This window comes from Pleurodeles waltl, chromosome 9, assembly GCF_031143425.1.
Source record: "Pleurodeles waltl isolate 20211129_DDA chromosome 9, aPleWal1.hap1.20221129, whole genome shotgun sequence".
In the NCBI taxonomy this organism is placed as follows: Eukaryota; Metazoa; Chordata; class Amphibia; order Caudata; family Salamandridae; genus Pleurodeles; species Pleurodeles waltl.
In genome coordinates, this window is record NC_090448.1 from 518,037,924 (window position 1) to 518,061,527 (window position 23,604).

The following is a 23,604-nucleotide window of genomic DNA, read 5'->3' on the forward strand; positions in this document are numbered from 1 at the left end:
CACAGATGTATCCCAGGGGCAAATAGTACTACCATGGCCAACACAGTGGTGTGGCCTACTCTACCCCTGAGGTGTGACTCCTGTCCCCCTGACCAGGGGCAACTCTGTCCACCAGGACAGCAAGCCACAGTGGCCACGGACAGCTGTCAGGGATGAAAGGTAGGGCGCAGGCCTTTCAAGGCTCTCCCACCACTGTGACTGTGGAGAGTGGGGGACAGTAGCCCCAGGTGTCTGGCACCCTTTGACCACTCTCCTCCAGGTCAGGGATTACAGCCTGACACGGTTTCTCTCCTCTGGGGCTCTGTATCCCTCCCTCTAGAGGCGGCGCCCCCAGAGTTTAGAATTGTCAGGCGGCTTGTGGAAACAGTCCTGTATAATCCTCCCACCAGTGCAGGGATGTTAACCTGCAACTGGTCTTCCAACCTGGGGTCTGTACCTTCAGGTTGGACCACGGCCTGGGAAAAGGCATCCCTCCCCCGCCCTTCCTTCTGGGGTGCTGCACCTCCCACCCCACTAGGTGTGCCCCCCCCAAAATCAACACGGTTGGGGCACTGTTAGCAGTAGCCCCTCTCTCCAGGTCAGGGAGACAACCTGAACCTGCCCATCAATCCAGGGTCTGTACCCTCAGATTGAACTGGAGTCAGTGGTGAGTCTCTCCCTCCCATGCCCCACTTCCAGGGTCCTGCACACCCCCACCCTGGAAGGTACCCCTAGTCACACCGGTGGAGAGAGGGGTGATTGGGCCAACCGCTGCCCCCATCAGGTCAGAGTTCACCCTCTGCACCTGATCCTCCACTCTAGGATCTGTACCTGGGACTGGATCTCGGGCACCCTGGGCTTCAGCCCACTCCCATTCCATCTCCTCTGAGACTTGACATGGGATCCCTCACACATCCCACTACACTGGGACCTACCAGGAACACTGCAACCCTTTCCCACCTCACCTTGATGGGAAACGCCAAGACCACTCTCCTCAGGAGAACCCCCCAAATGCCTCTTCAAACTCTCTGGTACTCAGCCAGAGGTCTGCCTCCAGTGTAAGCTCCCTGGGGTCAGAGAACTCACACTCCACTGGGTGTTGGCGTAGCTCTGGAATACAAGGACTGACATATGCTCTCCAGCAATTACGTCACGCAGCCCCTCACATGAATTAACCAAACTAACCTTCATCCAAACATCCAATGACTCAGCCTTGAAAAAGTACCCCACATCACCCTCCTGAGACTAGTGAGATAGTACCTTACTATCCCCAACACTCAACCCACACTCTTCTGGGATGTCGCCACCCTTCAAAACCAGGACCTCTACCTGGGGGGAAACCCCTCTCCCTGTCACTCTCACCTAGAGCCAGAAGAGTGTCCCTCTCACCACTAGGAATATGACTTCCTATGCCAGTTCCCCAATCCACCTCAATGACCCTGCGCATCACTGGAGCTACCTGATACTCCTGAATCTTCTGGGATGTCTTAACCCTCTCCTTCAAGTTGGGCACCAAGACTCGGGTTATGTGCACTTCTTCATTAGCACTGGATATAACACTTTTGCTGCCACCATTTGAACTGGACTCCAGATTCAGTTCTTCAAAGCACAGTTCCTGAGCTACACACAATTCTTTTTCCTTGGCTAAGGCTCTCTTAGCCTCAGCTCTCTCGAGCTGTTCGTCCAGCTCTCTCATCCACTGCTCCTGAGCTAGGAGCCATCCATATCTCTATATATATATATATCTTGTTCCCTTTCAGGGCTACTACCCTCCTCATCAGAGTAGTCCTCCTCCTCAGAACGATCTGGTATTGCAGCTTCCCAGCGTTTCATCTCATACTGAAACAGGGCTGTATCAAAGACCCACCTCTGGGACCTTCTCTTCACAGCCAGACCCCTTTCCTTGCAGGAAACCTTTAGCTCCCTCAACGTGTAGTACTCCAGGTGCCAGAAGTTGATTTCCATTCCCCAAAGGCTGGACAACCAAAAACCACAGTCCAAAACTATCACAATATATCAAAGGGGGCCACCAGAGAACAAAAAGGAAAAAACAGTATGTGGTATGTAGTGGTCAGCGATATGGTAGTAGTGTACACCAATCACTGTTGGTCAAGTGCAAATGCAACTCCTATCCCACCGCTGCCACCAATGTCAGAAATGGGGTCTCTAGTTGGCAGTTGGTTTGCACTCTGTCCAAGTAGGGACCCTCACTCTAGTCAGGATAAGGGAGATACCCGCTCAGATAACCCAGTCTCACCCCCTGGTAGTTTGGCACGACAGTCAGGCGTATCTCAGAAGCAATGTGTATAGTATTTGCACATAAAACCCACTAATAAGTGAAAACCGTACAAAAGGGCGCTACACCAGTTTTAGAAAAATAGCCAATATTTATCTGTATAAAACTTGACCATATATGATAAAAAAATCCACCATACAGTAATAAATATATGAGTTCTGCAAGTTGTAGTCAAAAATACAGTTCCTTGAAGTCGATAGCTCCACCTGGGGCTATCACGGCGTTGTGATCAACAAAACCAACAGTTCAGGCTAGCCGCGGCATTGCGGGCCAGCTACAGTGTCGGGAAGACCCTCAAAACAGCACCTTTGGAATTGTAGGGAGCCGTGATCCTTGTGGTGAGCTTCAGAGAGTGGTGTCACTGATGTGACATTGTCGGTTCCGGAGTCAGTGTGTGGGTCGTCGGGCCCTTAAAGTCAGTCAAACGCGTTGCAGATCGAACTATGGGCTGATGAAGTCAGGAGCGCTGGCATGGATGGCGTCGGGGCTGCGTTGCGAAGCGTGAGGATGCGACGTGCGGCTCGGTGACGGCATCCAGCGACGTCGGTGAGACAAGGGCTGCATTGTGAAGTGGGGTGGTGCAACGTGCGGTGTCACGAGGTCACTGGGCAGGCAGCGGTGTTGTCGTTGCTGAAGCACTGTCGTTGGTAGGCCCAAGCCAGCAGTGCGGGATGGGACGGTACTTCATGACCCTCACAAGCGGTTTCCACAGGCCACTGTGCAGGCAGGGATGCCTGGTGACGACACTGGAGTCGATGGTGCTGGCGTCGATGGATCGGGGCTGCATTGCGGTACAGGACGGTGCTTCGTGTACCTCACAAGGGTTGTCTGCGGGCCACTGTACAGGCAGCGGTGCCGGTATCAGCAGGAGCGTCATTGTCGGGGATGCCCAGGCTGCGGTGTAAGCAGGCAATGCCGGAGTGCGGGTCCACAGCTCACGGTGGGAGCAACTGCTCGGTGAAGACGTCCAATGACGGTGTCGGAGAGACCAGGGTCGCGGTGTGAAGTGGGGCAGTGCAGCTCCATGCGATGTCGGCAGGTCACGGTGAAGGCCAGCGGCTTTGTTGGCGGCAGCACTTGGTTTCTCCTCTTGAACAGCACAAAACACACAGTTCTCAGTGCTGCAGGTCGAGGAAACTGATGTCTTTAGTGTCTCTGAGACTTCCAGCAGGAGGTAAGCTCTACTCCAAGCCCTTGGAGAACTTTCTAAAGCAGGACACACAGCAAAGTTCACCCTTTGCACTCTTTTCAGGCAGAAGCCACAACTGCAGGCCAGTCCAAAAGAGCAATCCAGAAAAGGGACAGTACTCCTCTTCAGCTCTTCTCCTTGGCAGAGGTTCCTCTTGATTCCAGAAAGATTCTAAAAGTCTGGGGTTTTGGTTTTTACTTATACCCCTTTCTGTCTTCGACATTGACAAACTTCAAAGCAAAGTCTCAAGTGTTTGCAAGATCCTTCCTTGTCCAGGCCAGGCCCCAGACGCACACCAGGGGGTTGGAGACTGCAGTGTGTGAGGGCAGGCACAGTCCTTTCAGGTGCAAGCGATCACTCCTCCCTCCACTCTAGCTCAGATGGCTCACAAAGATATGAAGGCTACACCCCAGCTCCCTTTGTGTCACTGTCTAGAGGAGCGGTGTGAACAGCCCAACTGTCAAACTGACTCAGACGGGGAATCCACAAACAGGCAGAGTCACAGCATGATTTAAGCAAGATAATGACTACTTTCTAAAAGTGGAATTTTCAAACTCACAATCTAAAAACCACCTTCACTAAAAGATGTATTTTTAAATTTTGAGTTTAGAGACCCCAAACTCCACATTTCTATCTGCAATCAAAGGGAATCTGCGCTTTAAAGTTATATAAGAGCAGCTCCCATGATAACCTATGAGAGAGATAGGACTTGCAACAGTGAAAACCGAATTTGGCAGTTTTCACTGTTAGGACATATAAAACACACCAGTACATGTCCTACCTTTTAAATACACTGCACCCTGCCCATGGGGCTACCTAGGACCTACATAAGGGATGCCTTACATGTACCAAAAGGGAAGGTTTGGGCCTGGCAAGTGGGTACACTTGCCAGGTCGAATTGGCAGTTTAAAACTCCACAGACACTGCAGTGGCAGGTCTGAGCCATGTTTACAGGGCTACTAATGTGGGTGGCACAACCAGTGCAGAAGGCCCACTAGTAGCATTTGATTTACAGGCCCTAGGCACCTTTAGTGCACTTTACTAGGGTCTTACTAGTAAATCAAATATGCCAATAAGGAATAAATCAATCAACAATACAATTTACACACAGAGCATATGCACTTTAGCACTGATTGGCAGTGGTGAAGTACCCAGAGTCCTAAAGCCAACAAAAACTGGTCAGAAAAATTAGGAGGTAGGGGACAAAAAGATTGGGGATGACCCTGCAAAAATGGCCAGGTGCAACAGGGACACACTCTCTTCTATAACTTGGTGGCCATTAATTACAACATTAGGGTGACATCAGACACGGTGAGGGGGGAGAGCAGGGGTAGACATGGCTATTATCATGTTAGAAACTGATGCATGTCTATAGACAGAATTAAGTGAGATAGTTTGCATGAAGGTACAAGGATTTATTTCCCTGCACTAATATGTACAGAAGGTATTTCTATGTAGGTCAGACCTCTTCATTGTTGCATATATGGAGATGCTACTACATCTGCCTTCTTATTTACCGAAAAATTACCACAGTAAGTCCTTGTGTACAAACTGAATGTGTTGTAATGTATTACAAATTCAATACAATTTGTTTAAAAAACACATCATCGAAAAAAAATCATATGGCGGCACCTCTAAGTAGTAATACACAATATGTCAACATATATTAATAGTTGGGCTCTGATAAATCTTAAAAGACACCTTCACAGGCTATCGCCGAGTCAATGAGCTTAAGTAGGTCAGCTGCAATACTGATTTACACACATACGCTCCAAACATGTACTTGATGCATTATATGCAGGTGATAAGGGGCTTCACAGACAACAGATCATCCTTTAGTTCACGGTGAAAAGAACCTTTGTTTTTATTTTCATCTTCTGATCTCTGAGGATAGACAGACCACCTCACACAATATTGAGGTAAAGGGAGAGTACAGTGGTCACCAAAGGAACTACGGCTGTAGAGATGAAAATAATGAAAAGGCACCAGGATTTTTCTAGACTCAACCAGATATCAACCTCCGAAATGCAAGCCAGATACTGTTTGCGTTTACCTGTTGTCCATAAAGGGAAAAACAAATAGTCATGTCAATTGCCTTCACTCTTATGGACGACTGGGGATGAAAGTGCGCTAGTTAGGCTTTTGGTCTTTAACCTGAATTTGAGCATGACACCTTATGTAGACACTCCGAGGCAGGAGCAAGTCATTATATTGTTGTAAATGTACTACAGGTTAACTCAAAAAGGGAGCTCACAAGTACTTTGCGAGGCACGCCCTACAAATCCATGGACTCCTTCTCTCAGTCATGGAATACTCTTAAGTTGCATCCAAAAGTGCATTTGAGTACCTGAGCCGTAGAGTCAACATCCTCAACATAACACTTTCTATCCCTCCCTACTTCCTCCGAGTTCCACTGTACCCCCACATCACACATTCAATCCTCACTTGCCTGGTAAGTGTTGCCATTCACCACAGCACTCAAAGCTGATATTTCGAATTATGGTTAAGCAAAGTGAGTGTATATGGGTCAGTTTTACCTTCTAAATAATTATTCATGGAAGCAGACACTTGCGCAGTCTCAGCTCACAGGCATGTAACCCAAGCAACAGGATTTGCTACAGTGTCTTATTGCTACGCACTGACATTGGTAGCTTTTCTTCAAAGACGTTTTATCTTTTCACACAGCACATTTCTCGAAGGGGGGTTTGGATCTGATAGGCAGCCACATTAAATCTTCGACATAAATGATACTGCTAAAAAGTAAGGGATGGTTGAACCCAGGTACGAATATATTGTTTTTGGAGAGCAATGTCACTTAGAAAGAAATTGTTTTTTGTTGCAAAAAAATTTGTAAGATCCAGTTTTAGAAAAGACCAAACGGATCAGAAGAAACGATTAATACATAAACTTAACATACATTTCATCCTTGCCTGACCTTTAAAATGGCACAAATGTCACCATGAGAAAAATCACAAATGAAGGGGTGCTGCTTAAAATAAATGTATATTTTAAATTAAACATCCCTTTTACGAGCTAATTAAAATATGTTAACAAACAGCTACCTACCAGCTCATCGAGAAGAGCTTGTTTATTCTTCTTTTTCAGCATTTGTTGCATCTTTTCCTCTTTTTGGATCAGTACTCTTCTTTGCACATTAGCATTTCGTTCCTCTTCCAAGGCTTCTTCCAACACTTCTTGTTCTCGCGTCTAATAAAAAAGATGGAAAACTGCAATATCCTTTGGATAACTTTATTTAAATTTACAATGGAACAAAAGTGAGCTACTATCAAAGTGCAAGTATCAATACTAAGCACTGACAAAACTAATAAGTCAGTGTGAGAAATTGGGTTGTTGGCTGAGGGGGTGTGAGCCCTTCTCAAGCAACAGCCACAATCCTGGTCAAGGTGAATCACAAAAAGTCACTAAATTAACCTGTGCTTTAGCCTCTGGTGGCTTGTCACAAAAGCAGTCAGGCTTAACTTAGAGGCAATATGTAAAATATTTATGCAGCACTTAAACAGTATTAAAGTAAAAACACAAAACAAGAAAAATCCCACATCCATTTAGAAACACAGAGTACATTTAAAGTAATTATTTGACACCAAAAGGAAGAAAAAAACAATTCATTGAACCGGAGTTATGAGTTTTTAAATTTGAAAGTGAAAAATAGGGTGTAAAAGATCAAAACGTCAACAGCTGACATCTAGTCATGTGAAACATGGGCAAAGTAGAACGCAATAGCCAAAGGTTATGAAGCACGGTTCAGATAATAAAAGTGGATTGGGGCAGTCTCTCTGATTAACTTTGGTCTTGGAACAATTTTTGAGGAAAAAAGTCTGGTACAATTAGCAGGGCAGGACAGCTGGCAGTGTCGCAGGAGGAGGTGTCATCATGGAGTCACTGAAAGAAGTTGCAGTGAATATTTTTATGTTCTGACTTAGTTTCTTTTTAAGAAGTCGAAACTCTCCAGCAGGATGAAGGTGCAGGGCTCCATGAGGCCGAATACTCCTTCTGCAAGGAGCTGCGGAACAGGGTTTGCTGCTGTGGAAAAGAAGGTAGCAGGAGCTACAGAGAAGTCAGGCCAACCGGCCATGCACCTTGGGCAGATTGGCAAGCAGGTAGGTACCTATCTCCTCTTAGTTCTCAGTGATTTTTTTTTTAAAGTCCCAAGACACCTTTAGCACCTCTTCTAAGGGTCCGAGGGTCAGGACTCACTCAGCCTTGGTCCTGGTGCACATTCAAGATGGTTGGAGCTTTTTCCTCTACGTGAGGTTCTGATCAAGAGGCCAGCAAACTATCACTTGGAGTCACTCTGGAAGTCTAGGGAGCAAGCAGAAAAGCAGTTCTCAAGCACCGGGGCAGTCCTCTGAGAGTACAGGGCAAGCTTCCGGCAGCAGGGCAGTCCTCTTGAAATAGCAGAGCAGTCCTTTGAAGTACACAGCAGGCCACAGGCTGCAAGAAAATCCTCCGAGTGTCCCCCATAGGTCTAGAAGTCAATTGAAGAGTGAGTCTGAGGGTGTTAATTATATATCTGGTGTCATCTTTAAAATGGAAGAAACATCTAGAATTTTAGCCCCACAGATAGCGGTGGAATTTCCTTCGTCCCTGTCCTGGTCCCATGATGACCGGGGGAGGAGGGAGGAGGCGGGAAGGGGGAGAGGGATGAGGGGGGGGTAAAGAGCCTTGTGTGAAGTTCCTTGTGTGTGGGCTGAGATGTCTTTTTTGAAGTGCATGTGGGACTGTGCACAGCTTTGCCACCATCCTGCCAGGATGGCCAATCCTGCCAACACTCAGTCCCCCTATTGTGTGGGAGGAATACACAAAGGCCAACTGCCAACTACCATCTAATCATGTGACCTAGGAAATACGATGCAGGCGCCAAATGGTTAGGAAAATAAAATGTCAACTTTCTAAAAGCAGCACTGTCTGATCTGTGACTTAAAATCCAACTTCACTATTGGAAAATGTTTTAAATTACAATACCTTAGACACCTAACATGATATTTCTACCTGCTTCCAAACATGTTATCACTTATTAAATGTGATGAGGTAGCCAAATGTTATCCTATGAGACAGGTAGGCCTTACAGTAGTGAAAAACAAATTTATGTGCTTTTCACTACCAGGACATGTAAAACTGAAAAGTACATGTCCATTCTGTAAATACAATGCATCCTACCCCATGAGCTGTTTAGGTTCTACCTTTGGGGTAACATATGTATTAAAAAGGGCGTTTTAGGGTTGGCAAAAGGTAGATTTTGCTAAGTCAAACTGGCAGTTTAAAACTATACATAAGCTGCAATGGCAGCCCTGGGACATGTTTTAAAAGGCTGCTTCAGTAAGTGTCAAAATAAGTGCTGCAAGCCCACTGGTAGAATTTAATTTACAGGCCCTGGGTACATGTAGTACTACTTTACTAGGGACTTATAAGTAAATTAAATGTGCCAACTGGCTGTAAGCCAATCTTGCCATGTTTAATGGTTAGCAGTGGTAAAGTCCTTAAGCCAACATAAATGAAATTCAGAAAACAGGAGGGTTGTAGGCCAAACGTTTGAGGGTGACCATGCAGAGAGTGCCAAGTGCAACAGTCGGGCATTGGCTTTGTCAATGCTTGCTTTTTGTCATGGTTTTTGTGGAACTTTATTTTTGAGGGGGTGCTGACCCTTCGCTGTTATATTGGCTGAAAGCAAAAATATTTTTTGACCTCACAAAACACACATTGCCATAGTAGTCCCTGGTCCTGAGGGGATTATTTATTGTGTTGATGGGCTCCTTTTGAAAGGTCAGAATGAAGTCACTCACAATTAAATTAGCCAGTGGCTTAGGAGGGCTGTCCCAGTGCCACGTTCTGCATGGTGTAGTGGGCAGAAGAGAAGTGTAATTGACACAACAGACCAGTAGTGAAGGCTGCCAGAAAGTATAACACCTCCACTGTATGTAGAAATGATCAGCATCAAATCTTTGCACACTGCATTCATTTTCTTACATTTCTATGGAAAAATATGAAGCAGGCCTTGAGGGCCTGCATATCCATTGTCCATTATAGACAGAAAGTGGCATCCTTTGTCTCCTTCAGCCTCCTTTAATGTTGTTCCCCATTTTTATGGTGCAGTAAATATTCTATGAATTCTGTGGTTGCTGTGCCTGACTCAAATGTACTCTACATTATCGCCATTTAAAGCAGTCATTAAAGCGGTAATATACTCACTGCTTGAATGTGAATATTCAGCCATATTTTGATGAACAAAACAAATGTATGAGACTATGCTTCTACTGATTCTGCATCTACCTCATTGGGATTTACGTTCAATCAAACATTTGAAAAGGAGGAAGAGTCAAACAAGGTATCATGCTGAATATGTCTTCTGATGAATGTATTGATGGACAGGATTTTTGTGAAACCGTTAGTCAACTGATGCATTTGCATCCTCAATTCAAACGTTTTTTCTCTGCCCTAAAATTTTCAATAGGAAAATTAGTCACTGGGGAAAAGAGGTTATTCTGCGAACGTGTCTGTGGAGATCACACACAAAGAAGAGAAGTTCCAACTCTTATGGTCTTAAATAAGCATGGATGGGTGTATTTCCTCTACAGAAATGCTATTAAAGAGGAATGTCCTTGTTCGTGTTTCATGCTGTGCCAGTCAGCAAGATGAGCTGATTTGTTTTAATGCTCAGATCCCTGAAGCAGATTTACTGTGGGTGAGGTCATATGTTACAGCCACTTACTGAGATCTTCAATTTTTGTTCAATTGGAGAATATTTCTTAGGATAAATGTACACAGGTGGGTTGAATATTCCTGGGTAAAGCATGACTTATGTCCCTGCAATAAATGCTCTTAATACAGAACCAAGTCTTGCAAAAATGTCCACAGCTTATAGTAAGACCGTAAGGCTGATTATATCTGCATGTTCAAACATATGTGAAGCACTCTGTGATGAGAGATATTAATCCTCAAAAAACATTATCCTACTATCAAATGTTTCTGTATCTGGGATGGATGATCTATAATCTAAATCAATGTCATTATGCTCCACAAGTGCATCTTATTGATTGCCAAATTATTTGTATTCAAAGGCACTGAATTTTCTTTGTCATTTTGTCCTAGCAGCTCGCCTACACCCAGGCGTCTACACATGATGTTTAGTGTTTGTTTCTGAGGGTACCTGCTCTAAATTCACTTAGATGTCAGCAAAGACAGTTTATGCAGAAACTTTCAGATTTTTCTGATTTTAATCTTAGCTACATGTTGATGCATGTTTCAGATCCATTCTAATCAAATTGCAGTCTACCTGACACCTTCTCTATGGAATCCACACAATTCCCCTTTTTCTGTTGAAATGCTTCCTCCCTTCAAGAGAGACTGATCTTCCCAGTTGCTCATAAATGTCATGCCTGTTATCATCTTCTTGGATGTTTTGTGTACTTATTTCACTATTGCAGCATTGCAATGTCTTTCCTCTTATAACACTCCTTGTTGACTTATTTTGCAAGTCCTACACTTGTGAACACCACACCCAACTGAGGGTTTTTCCCCTCGTAGCCAGTGTTTACTAGCATTTTGGTGATTTTTAAACAAATTTCGCTCAGACAATCCATGACAAAGGAAATATTCTGCTTTGCTTCCCAGTGAAAATAATGTATTCTTTGGCATTTCAGTTTGAAATGCCTCCAAATCATCACTCTGCATATCCTACATATTCTACTCGCCCTCGAGGTGTATACTATTTGTAGCTGTTCTCTGAGATGGTGGTTCTGCTTGCTATATTGTATTGTATTGTAATCATATTTATATAGCGCTTACTACCCCTGACAAGGCGTCGAAGCACTTTTCGGCGAGTAGCACGCTACTCCGGAACCCAAAAGGATTTAGTCGTGGATTAGTATAGGGAACTATATCTTGTTTATCGTATAGGTCGACTGATTGTTAATTTCATTACATCATATTTGTACCTTTCATCTGACAAATGATCCTTTCCAGCAAAGTTTTCTGTGCTTAGCATTGCCTCCAAAAACACAACACATTTTATTTCTAAAGATTTCCTTATTTTATTTTTTCATCTCCTATTCTCCCTGTATTCTGAAACGGTAAGCACCCAGTTGAGCCAAGTTCCATTTTAAAAGCCCAAGCTTTTCGCTTGGATCAGTTCTCAGTCTTCTGTTATTTTAGAATTGCAACTGTCTTTTTGGTGAAACACTCCTGGCAATCATTTGGCAAAATGTCTTGGCAATCTTTGTGGCAATCTATCATTTATAGTATTTGGTCCAATCTGTCCACTTTCCAATAATGTATTCAAGTCCTCCCCAACTAGCTTATCTTCATAATCTAATGAACCTTATTGTTGGGTTAGGACAGTGTTTCTCCCCATCTTTGCTTCTGAAACATGGAACTGCTTTTTACAGACTAAAACGTCTTTTTTTTTAAAATTCTTTTTATTGAACAATCTTGCAAAGGCATAACAACAACCACAGTTGGCAAGAGTGGCAGCTTGTGGGAGGGAGAAGGGCGGGGCAGTGGGGCGTGTGGTGGGGGAAGAAATAAAATGTAAAATATTGTGTTAAAAAAATCTTACCTTAATTCCGTGCCGCGCCGTGCTGCGCTGCTCCGCACCTTAGTCCTTGAGTTCACTGCAGGCACAGGCTCCTAGCCTGCCTTGGGGCCATTCCTCACGCTGCTCAGAGCAGCGTTAGGATTGTCTGGGAGCACCCAGCCAGGGCACTCCCAGGCAGACTAAAAGCCTGTGCATGCTCTCTCTCCAGCCTGGCAACACAGTGCCGGCCTGGAGAGAGCACATTGTGCATGTGTGTTAGGCCGGCCTGCAACGGCCGGCCAAACACATATGCACTCTGAGGAGAGTGCACTCTCCTCAGTGCTCATCAGTCTGTGGCCCGCCTCTTTTACTACAAAACGATAATAAACATAGTTTATTATTGTTTTGTATTAAAGGGTTTGCAGCTGCTGCTGGGAGGGGGGCGACACGCCTCCACTGTAGCGGAGGAGCCGCCCATCTTTGGCAATCTCTAGGCACAGTACAAAATCATACATTACAATCAGGGATCTGCCAGCTCCATACAATTCAAGTAAAGCAAAAGCCTCTCACCCATATAGGTCTGGATGGGCCCCAGGTCAGCAGTCCCAGACATCTACTTAGGCCCACTCCGACCAGCAGCCGCCTGGACTACAATCCAGAGTCTCTATGTTTGCTCCACTAATACCACACTTTAAAGAATATTTGGGAACTTCCACTAGCTTGGTATATCGCCTGCATGCACCAGTCCATATTTTGCACCCATCGGGTCACTCCGGCAGCCGTCCCACTACCCTACATCTGTACAACGTCTCTCATGGCCACCATCAGAACAAAATTGTAAAAGAGTAGAGTATATCTGGGGTGGATCTGATCACTCCAAATCCCCAGGACTACCAACTGAGGGGTTAGATTCAAGAGATCTCCCATGACATGGGACAGTATGTATTATTTTAGACCAGAACGCCTGTATCAAAAGACACTCCCATATGGTGTGGATCAGAGTTCATTTTTACCACTGAGGCATCTGTCATTATTACGCATCCCAATCCTAAATAAACGTGTTCTGGTGAAATATGCCCTATGGAGAATCTTCAGCTAGAAGAGACGGGAAGCCTGATTTGATCACGGCAACTACCTCCCTGTCTCTCTCCTGCCCTACCTAGCTAAAATATTTGAAATGCCGGTGGTACATAACCTCTGCTCCTTTTGAGAGGAAACCCATTTTTTGGACACCTGTCAGGCTGGCTTTCTTCCAGCTCATTCGACTAAGGCAGTCATTCTCTCAGTATTGGATAATATGCAAGGAGAAAGCGACCATGGCAACACTCATGCCTTGGTGCTACATGACCTATCAGCGGCCTTTGACACGGTGGACCACAACCTTTTGGTGGACCGTGTCAGGGCCACTGGATTAAGGGGTTTAGCACTTGATTGGATTGCCTCATTCTTAGGAAACCAAACTCAGGCGGTCCGCCTAACCACGTTCATGTCCTCTCAGGTTCAACCAGACTGCAGAGTACCTCAGGGATCTTCCTTATCCCACCACCTCTGCAACATTTACATTCGTCTCTCATTCATGCACATAAAAAAAAAAGAACTGTAAAATTTACAACTACATGGAGAATACACAACTACTTTTCTAATTGAAAAAATTCCCACGAGTCTAAGGAGCATTATCAAACAACCATGCTGTTCATCCGGGAGTGGATGAATAGCAATCAGCTAAAAGTAAATACGGATAAAACTAAGATCATCATAACCAAAAATAGGCATGAATACTAGACCGAGTCACTCTGGCCTGCCCAACTAGGAGGGACTCCCCCCACTCCAAAAAAATGGTAAAAAGTCTCGGGAACACCAATGACTCGGACCTATCGCCGAAACCTCAAACTGAATCAGTTAAATCCTCTTCTTTCATAATTCTCAGGAGAATAAAGAATATTGCCTAATTTCTCACCTTTCACGCTCTTGTAGAGCCTGTCATCGCCCTAATGTTGTCAAAGTTGGACTATGCCAATTCCTTATATGCTGGCCTTCCGAAAGGACTCATTGAAAGACTGCAAATAGTTCAGGATCAAGCTGTTTGCCTGATCCACAAACAACCTAAACCCTGTCATATCACCTCCCTGATAATGAATCTTCATTGGCTAGGCATTGAACAAAGAATAACCTCCAAGGTTGGTTGCATAATTCTTAAATCTCTTCACTGCAATAGTCCTTTCTTCATTCGCTCTCGAATTCAGAAGTATAGTCCACACCATCCCTAACGCTCTGGTCAACAGAGCTTGCTGCCAGTACCCAACTTCAAGCAAAAGCGTTTGGGTGGGGTTGATTTTCAGGAGTTGCTTCCGAACTATGGAACGCATTTCCGTACAATAAGATCTGCCAACAGTTATCCATCTTTCAGGAAAGCATTACAAACGTGGCTTTTCAGGCAAGCCTACAATAATTAACACTTGCCACTCAGTGTCTCTTTTCTAGTTTCCCTTCAGCGCTGTGAAACTGTTTGGTGTACGAGCCCTATATAAAACACAGTAACATAACATCTCTTTGGTATCTACAGGCCTCCTCCCAATCTCCAGCATCCAACAGCCCTAGGTCAAACTTACATTTAGATTTCAGGGCCACAAGTAAGCCATGACTATGGAAATGTGTGTCTGGTAAATCTGGGAGATGGCATGTTTTCAGGGTGGCACCGCCAGGAGTCGAAACTCCAGCGGGAAATTCGTCCTCCAGAGAATCCACGAGGGGGCAAGTTCATGCGTACCGTCAGTTCATGCTTAAGTTGCACATAACAGTAACACTGGGTATCGGCCAGCTCAAACTGGTGTTGTATTTCATCAAAAGAGAGCGGACCAGCAAGGTCCCATATTTCCCGAAGATCTGAAATGCCATTTTCAGAAACTTTGCAGTTTAGTCAAGTCTGGGAACAAGGCAGAGTCCCATAGTGGTGTCTCCAACATGAGCCGCCGCTGCCAGCCCAATGTCCACGTGGCTTCTTGCCAGATTCTCATGACCAGGGCCATCAGTATCAGTCTCCAACCACCTACCCCACAGTACTGCTTTCTAGGGTATTCCCTCACAGTCACAGTCGTCCTATCAGCCTGTGTCTCCAGCTACCACAGATCTGCAAACACCCAGTCATTGATTGTGAGAAGTTGTGATGCCCAATAGTAAATCTTTAGTTTGGGGAAGGTTGTGCCGCCGCCGTAAATGGGTCTCGTCAATGTTTGTAGGGTGATCCTAGGGGCACCCAACCCCAAAAGGTCTGAAGGGTCATGCGATCGACTTGCTTAAAAAAGGATGGAGAAATGTCATAGGGTGTTTTCTGCAGTATGTAGAGGAATTTTGGCAGCAATATCATTTTATAAAGAGCCACCAGTGCCATTAAGGACAGTGGCAACCTTGTCCAATGGGCTATATCTGCCTTACAGTCTTCAAGAATTGTCTCTAGGTTGTACCGCATAAACACTTAGCAGTCCGTAGTGACGTAAACCCGCAAGTACTTAAAGCCCGCTGCCTACCATGGCTAGCGACTACCCCACAGTGCCAAGGGGTTCCACAGTGTAAGCGGGAATGCCATGGACATGTGCCAATTTATGCAGACTCCTGTATAGTCGCCAAGTATAGTAAACATTTCTAACAATCTAGGAAGTGAGCTATCCTGCTCTGTTACATAAAAAAGGAGATCATCTGCCTATAAGGAGGTAATGTTCTCCCAGTACGATTCCCATTTGATCCCTCGGAACTGGGCAACACACCTCATCCAGTTGGCCAGTGGTTTCCCCACCATGGCACACACCAAGGGGAGAGTGGGCAGCCCTGTCAGGTTGCAAGTCCAGGAGCAAATTCCTTGGATACTGCACCATTTATTCTGACTGTCGCTCTGAGGTCCATGTATAGTATTTGAACCCATGCGCGGAATTCCAAACAGATTCATACCTTACCTAGAACCACCCGGATGAAAGGCCATTTCAGATGCTTGGAGATCTGTGATGAGAACCTTATTCTGTTGAACAAGTGTTGGATACAATTTCATGAATTTTGGTGGGATTCCATCCTGATAGCTCAAACTATTGCACTCTTTGGGAGCCCTAATAATCTTCTGAGGCAATAACCTTCAGTCTTGTCCCAATCCAAGGACATGTTACCTAAGACAATGACTACAAGGTGTAGGAGTCATATGTCCTTTATCCTGCCAGGCATTATATATGCTAAGAGTGCCTGGTCCCGAGAAAAGAAGGGGCAGTTTAACTACGTTTTTATGAAGCACACTAACCAAATGTATTATGCTGCATTGCATTAAAAATTGAGAGCACCACTGTCTCATATGTAAACATATATGTTGCTCTCTCCTCTAGTGCTGCTGTCCCTTGGGATGCCTTGCTCCAATGTACCAACCCTTGCATCGTAGTGCAACTGTAGCTGAGTGATGCCGAGCTTAGATTTTATACTACGAAGGGTACACATGTATTACAAAATTCTATGCTTTGACATAGTGTAACACTTTACCACTTTGTATGTGTGCTGAATGGTGCAAAGTTGGAAAGATTTGTAGAAAATAATTATTTTCTCCAACTCTACACTTGCCTCGAGCAGGCGTACATGTTTTGTCTACCAACACTTGTATATAGGGGTTAGGGTCAGAATCCATGGCTGAGGGCATTGGAACATCCACATACCACCCATGGTATGCCTACTTGACATAACATAGCACATAGTGCTACTTTGCGTTACTTGAGGGCAACATAAATCCAGATTCGTACTGGAAAGTAAGCCCCAAAGCAATGCTTTGCACTGGGTTTGTATTACTTTTGTGACGCAAACCAGGCACACATTGTTAGTAAATAAGCCCCATAAACGTAACACAATGATTGGGGTGGAAAACTATTAAAATTGTATTGCTACCGAAAAGAACCATTTTTAGCAACCTTGAAATAACAAAAGATGGAATCGAAAAAACAACAAGGTTTTAAACCCATGCTTTTCCATTTGCATGCAGCACTTTGATGCCTGTTCGTAGCCCAATGTGCTATATTAGAAGGTTTGTTACTTATGAAATCCAAGTAACAAAGAATGTGTGACAAAAGCAATAAGTGACTAAGCCATCTACATAAAATACTAATTTCTGATCTGCATGTCACACTATTGCTTTGCAGCAGGACCATTAACCCCCATGATACTATACCAAAATTAAAAATTGTGACTATACAAATCCGAGATCTATCCCTCAAGCGCAGAAACCACCAGAGTTAGCAAACCTTTGTAATTAGCCACACACACAAAGAACTTGACAGGCTGTTCTTATCTTGGTTCAGCCTGTCATGCAGAAGGTGCCTCCTTGACCTTGCCACCAGGTGTGACGGTACTAGTAGCACTGCCCTAAATCGGGCACTGGCCACAGTCTAACATTAGCTGGACTGTATCACAACGGTTAAACGTTTTTAAGGCAATGAACCTTAATTCTGGTTATGTGCAGCTGTCAATGAAGTGCCCTTTTTACATGCACTTTAGGGAAAGAGTTGTGTAGTACTGTCTCTCTTTCCTAGCACCGCCCGTTTGATACACGTGGCACTAAAACCAATCTTCTGTGATCTCAGAGACATCCTTCCATTGGTTCAATCTAAAAGGTCACTATTTAAAATTTACAACATACCTGCCATTTTTACTGTTAAGAAGCAGAGAGGTTTGGCTACTCTTGGTTTTGTCACTAACAAGAGAAAATACAGGATTGATTACTGGAGAAAAACTGCTCATTGTCCTCTAATTATTCAGGCGCGATTTTTAACACTGAGAAAGGCAAATTAGACAAAGCTCTCACATCTCTTTTGTGTTCCAGGTGTATGTATTAACGATACAGACATTCTTACATCATGAATGTACAGAACACTTTCTTTGTATTTGGTGAGCAGGGTCAGGTTCCATGTGGTGCCGTATGGGCTTAAGGGGTATGTTCCTCTGTGCTTTCCTTCCTTGTTCACTGGCTCTATAGGTCAAATAGATGATACAAGTGGCAGTCTCGATGTCCAGGTGACAGGCTTGCAGATCTTAGTAGCTACTAATGCATACATGCTTTGAGGGAAAAAAGATTTCTCTGGAAAATAGGTTAAACAATAGCACTATATTTCAAAGACCCTGCACGGGTTGTACTAAAACATGACTTGAGGAATTTGACTCGAACACATTTTGAGCTCAAGACTGTCAGGAAAATTTAACTGGAATCTTTTGGTAAGCTTTAATCAATGCATAATAATAGCTGTGTTAGAATTAGTCTCCAAAAGACATACACATTCAAAATACATACAGTGGCGGCTGCTGAGGTTTGTGACTGGTGGGGCTGGGATTAGCGCGAGGGGGATGGGCGTGCGCATTTTTTCAGGAGGTTAGTAGCAATTTCCCTTTCTTCTGCAAATCCTATTTAACAAAATTGAGATACATTTTTTAAAATAAAAAGAACCAAAATAGCTTTCATTCACCTGGCTTTGTAGGCAAGCCTGACTTCCTTCTTTAGCAATGTGTACAGCATCAAGACGTTTTAGGGTTGATATCTCACTCATCTCCAAACCTAGCAATCCACTATTCCATCCTTTCACCTATCCATTCCTCGATCCACCTATCCTTTTACTCAGCCATCCACCCTTTCAGGCATCCATTCAGCCTTTCCCTCATCCATTTATTCAGCTTTTCACTCATCATCCATCCATCTAACTTTTCACTCACCCATCTTCCCTTTCACACATTCATCCATTCTTTCACTCATCTATTTTTACATCATATTTTCATTTATCCATCCTACCTTCCACTCATCCATCCACACTTTTAGTCAGCTATCCATCCTTTCATTCATCCATCCACCCTTCCATTTACACTTTCACTCACCCATCTTTTTACTCACTCATCCATTCATCTTTTCACTCATCCACTAACTATTCATCCACCCTTTCACTCATCCACCCACCATTTCAGACAGTCAGACATACACCCATCCATCCTCCCTTTTGCTCATAGACCCAATCTTCCACCCATACATTTACACTTTCACTAAACCATTCATCTATGGTTTAAAACTGGAAAGTCTGAGGCCCTCATTATAAATGGCGCAATTCTCCTCGAAGCAATAACGGCAGGTGAAATAAATGTTGCTATTCTGAGTAGCCTGGTGTCTCTGGGACAAGGAATACTGGGTCTGCATACTCCATTCCCGATATTTCTGGGTCCAGTTTCAATGGGTGCAGTTGTTCAAACTGTAAAACGCGGCGGGGTAGAGAGCAGCAGCACAATTCAGCCACTGCCTGATCCCGACAACAGCATGTATGGAGCATGCGGAGCTCACACAAAGCAGGCCTCGCGCCAGCCCCTTCCAGTTACCCCTCCAGTTTAAGGCTAGTCCCACGTCAGTAAAAGGGCTCAGAGCTGTGTTCACCTCCAATTTTTCCCTCCACAGGCCGCACACAGCAGAGCTTGGGAGAGGCAGACAACACTTCCTCTGCAGTTATACCCATATACCCTGACCGCGACCGCGTCCACGTCAGCCTCTACCCGACCCAAACACACACCCACCTTTACTTTGCACCTGCAGCTAAGAAGCATACAAATGTCATCCGTTTCCCCCCAGCCCCCAGGATTAGAAAAGGGAACCTCTGTCTTCCCATGTCCTGGTTTTCATCCTGAATTCGTGGAAGAAAAGTCATAATAGCCAGAATCATGAATTTCACTCCTCCAGCATCAGCGCAAACAAATTCCGCCTCCCTCTTAATGAGGTCCTGAAAGCTAAGAGTCACAGCTGACTTCTGATGTCAAGAGCGCAAATCTTCGCAAGGCAAACTCAGCAGGTTTCTTTTTACAGTCAATAAATTACACCCTACCATTACACTTGTTATTAATTTTAAAAAGTTGCTATTTATAGTGCCTAAAAACTGCAGAAGTGTGGCATGAACCGCTATAAAGAAAGGCAAATTACCATATTTTTCAGTGTGACAGCGAACATGTACAATACCTTACTTTTAGCCTGAGTCACGGTCGCGGAAGGCCGGGGGGCAGGCAGGTGCCATCCTCATCGTCCTCTGGGGGCAAGACAGAGCAGAAAGGCGAGGGTGGCAGCGGTGCCGGCCCGGAGCACGGCCACGAGGCACCACCTGGAAGCCGTGCTGCTGCTGGTGCGGGCTGCTCAGGAGCAGGAGGCCCGGGAAGCAAACACCTCGTGTTTGCCAGTGCATTAGCTGCGCAGTGCGCAGACTCGATTTTCTGCCTTCCTGAAGCCCCGCCCACCATTTCCCAACTTGTCACAGGGCTACACCCATACTCCGTGACAAATTGGGAAAGGGTGGGGTGACGATCCTCTACTGCCCTGACTGACGTGAAGCCCCTAGCGCTACAGGGCTTTAACCTGAAGCGCCCGGGGCTAAGTTTATTTCCACGTCATTAGGGGGTGGAGACTGGTCCTCTGAGCTATGTCTGTGCCGAGCTGATGACCTCACAGGCCTCAGGCTGTGAGCTTATCCGCCCGGCAAGCATAGACTCAGTCAGGGAGGGAGGGCCTGGCCTGATCCTGCCAGTCTAAAATGACGTGGCCCAGCCCCAAGCAAGAAAGAGGTGTGTACATTTCTTTTTAGGGAGGGACTGGGAGTTAGGGGAGTTTTTGTTTTTTTTTGGTTATGTTTACGAGGGCGGAGCCCCGACGCCCTCGTGTAGAAACCGCCACTGAATACATATATTCCCGTAATCAAATAAACCTTTCAAAGCCAAGACAAGTAATAATTAGAATCCCATCTGCCCTCAGTATCCAGATATTCTACAAAATAAAAGAAAATCCCTCAGTATACAGATAAACAATGCTGTGTGTAACCAGCTTTCACTAAACTAGCAACTGTCACCGTTTCCAATAGGATGGTGAGACTGGCTGATGTGATCGCCTGCTAACACACATTTGTCCAATCACTCTACTCAGAACAAAAATGGTGAAGGCTTCATGCATAAGTCCTTGACCATATCAAACAAGATCAGCTAGCTCCCCTGAGGAAAACCCGTGAACAGTTAACTCCTGAAAGCAGAAAAACGTAGATGGCCTCAAGGTCTATGAAGAGTTAAAGATATGTATTGCTGCAGGGCATAAATGTGCCAAACCTCATTAATTTTTTTTTACTGTACTGAAAGCTGAAGGTTGTGTAGGGAGGCGACTATGTACAATCGAAGAAAAGCAATTTCACTGTCCATCTAATTAGGGGATCACGGACATCCAATCAGATTGAAGGATGGTGGACTGGGTAAAAGAGTAGGCAATGTATTTACAATATTTAAGCTGTTTGTTAGGGGATGAGGAGCTTGCCTCGAAGGGCAGCAGAGCTCTGCAAGAGGATTCAAACCATGGGACGGTATTAAATGGTCTCAACACCTTAAGGAGGGAAATGGTAAACAAACAAATATTTAAGTCTGGAGACCATCATAGTACTGCACATACAACAAATTATCAAGTTGTCCCCTGTGCATCCAAACTTCACAAACATTGCGCCTCATCAGATCTCTCCCTCATACCCTGAAGACACCCCAATTAGAAAATGAAAAGCACATACTGGTAACTTACCAACTTTATCTTATTTTTATGGATGACTTCTTTGTTCTCCTTTTGGTACATTTCCATTTTCTTTTTTGTATTTTCAAGATCCACATTGTTGGTCAAGTTAAAGACTACAACGCATGAAGGAAGGGAAAAAAGCAAGAGATGAAACTACATAATGGTGTGCTACATCTGACAATAAGCTCTAACCTAACAAGTCTCCCCTGAGAATACCAAAGTTCCTTCAAAAAGAACTTAAGATGCTACAGATATGATGTGGGAAAATCTGAAGCTGTCCCAGTATCTCTGGGATTAGCAAAGCACTACTCACTACTTAATAATTATTTTCATAAATGTTCACATATTTCAAAGACATTTTACCTTGCGTGATATTAGAAACTAATATGCATTGTTTATTTAATAAAACCTTTACAATAAAACAAGTACAATTAAAATACAAAATAAAGAGAATATATTTCAAAGCCTAAAAATACATTTGCTGCAAAGATATTTGAGCGTAAGCATATGAACAGTTGTGTACACAGATCTTAAAATAATTTCAGTATTGTTTCAATACTATCTACAAACTCGACAGTTCTAGCATCAAGTGGAACATTGTCACCTCCCTTAACAGTAACACCAGCACCTTTACTATTCTAAATGGATAAAGCTTTAAATACTGGGTGCCACCAGAATCTTTCCTTCTATAAGAAGCCCGGGAAGATACAACATGCGCCTGACAAAAACCCGAGCTTATTGTCAGAAAATATACAGGCCTTTAGCCTCTTATTTGAGGATTGTTACACATGACCTCCAAATTCCAGAAGTGATTTACACATAAAGGGAATAATAAAGAATTTGTACCAGATATATTTGTGTAAAACGGTCAATAAAGAAAGCTGCAATGTTAATTAATTTAATGAGTTCACTTTATATTTATTTCTCTTCAGTTTTTCAAAAGCCGGTCAGTCCTCCAAAAGAGACATATCTCAGATGTCAAGTGAGATTTAAAGACTTCATATACTATCTCAAGTGATCTTAATTTTGGCAAACCAAATTTTTGCAATAAACAAACTGTGAGCATGCCATAAGCTGTAGTCTGACATGGTTTCATTCCAGATCAAGCCCGTCAAGTTTGTGTCTGCAGTCTGATACAATTTAAAAACATACTTCAAGTACTCTACGTCCAACGAGAACTTCATTCTCATCACACTTAATTCCATCTCAGCTGGTCTTTGGGGACTGGATTTAGATAAACTTAAAAGCATGAATAGTACTGCCTAAAGAAGATGCTACCTCAGAACGCTGTAGCTCAATAAAGGAATGAGGTAATGATTTTTGCTTTAGTTTCTCCAAGTACTGGCTCTATGGTTAGTCCTAGTAACTCTCAGTAACGGTGAAGGATTGTATAGTTCAGTGATGACAATTTGCCTTTTAATCTCTTGGCCACTCCTCGTTTCCATGGTAATTCCTCAAAATTCACATGATGAAACTATTTCTAGTTTATTGACTCCAAGTAGAACATAATATATTATCATATGTACATAAAAATATAGATTACTGGAACATTTAAGGAGTATTGCACCCCTACGGTAGTTGAATGTATGATGACTGCAGAGCAGTGTAAATTTTGGCTTCACCCATACACATCATAAATACTCTATTTATATGTGCACTTAGCACCACATACTTTGTGTGTTCTGACTTCATAATGTAGTTCTTAGTTACATTTATTTTTGAGTACTCATGGTTGTATTGCATTTACCTAAACCGTAACATGAATTTAATTTTAATTGATGTCCTGACATTTTCATAAATTTTTTAGTTACATGCGCACAAATGACACGGATTGAATGTGCACTGTTACATTATACGTTTAACATGACATGAGTAGGCCGTAATTTCTTTCAGCATGAAATAGTGTTTTTCCATTCCTGCTTGCATGTTTTTCTTTGCAGGTACGTTCAAACAGACTGTAAGCTTGAGTTAGATGCAACACTGTATTAGTCATAGAGAGTCAGAGAAAAGGACCTTGATGGAGGAACATGGAGAGACAA

General features: G+C 44.0%; 1 protein-coding gene across 1 annotated transcript in view; it reads right to left on the bottom strand.

Annotated features, from left to right (window-relative positions):
• Nucleotides 1-23,604, bottom strand: part of MNAT1 (MNAT1 component of CDK activating kinase) — a 386,226-nt gene that overhangs the window by 246,553 nt on the left and 116,069 nt on the right. Inside the window, exons 4-5 of the mRNA XM_069207410.1 lie at nt 21,575-21,678; nt 6,531-6,671 (exon numbers count right to left, since the gene is read on the bottom strand). Coding sequence (XP_069063511.1) covers nt 6,531-6,671; nt 21,575-21,678 — 245 coding nt within the window. The remainder of the gene's footprint in view (nt 1-6,530; nt 6,672-21,574; nt 21,679-23,604) is intronic.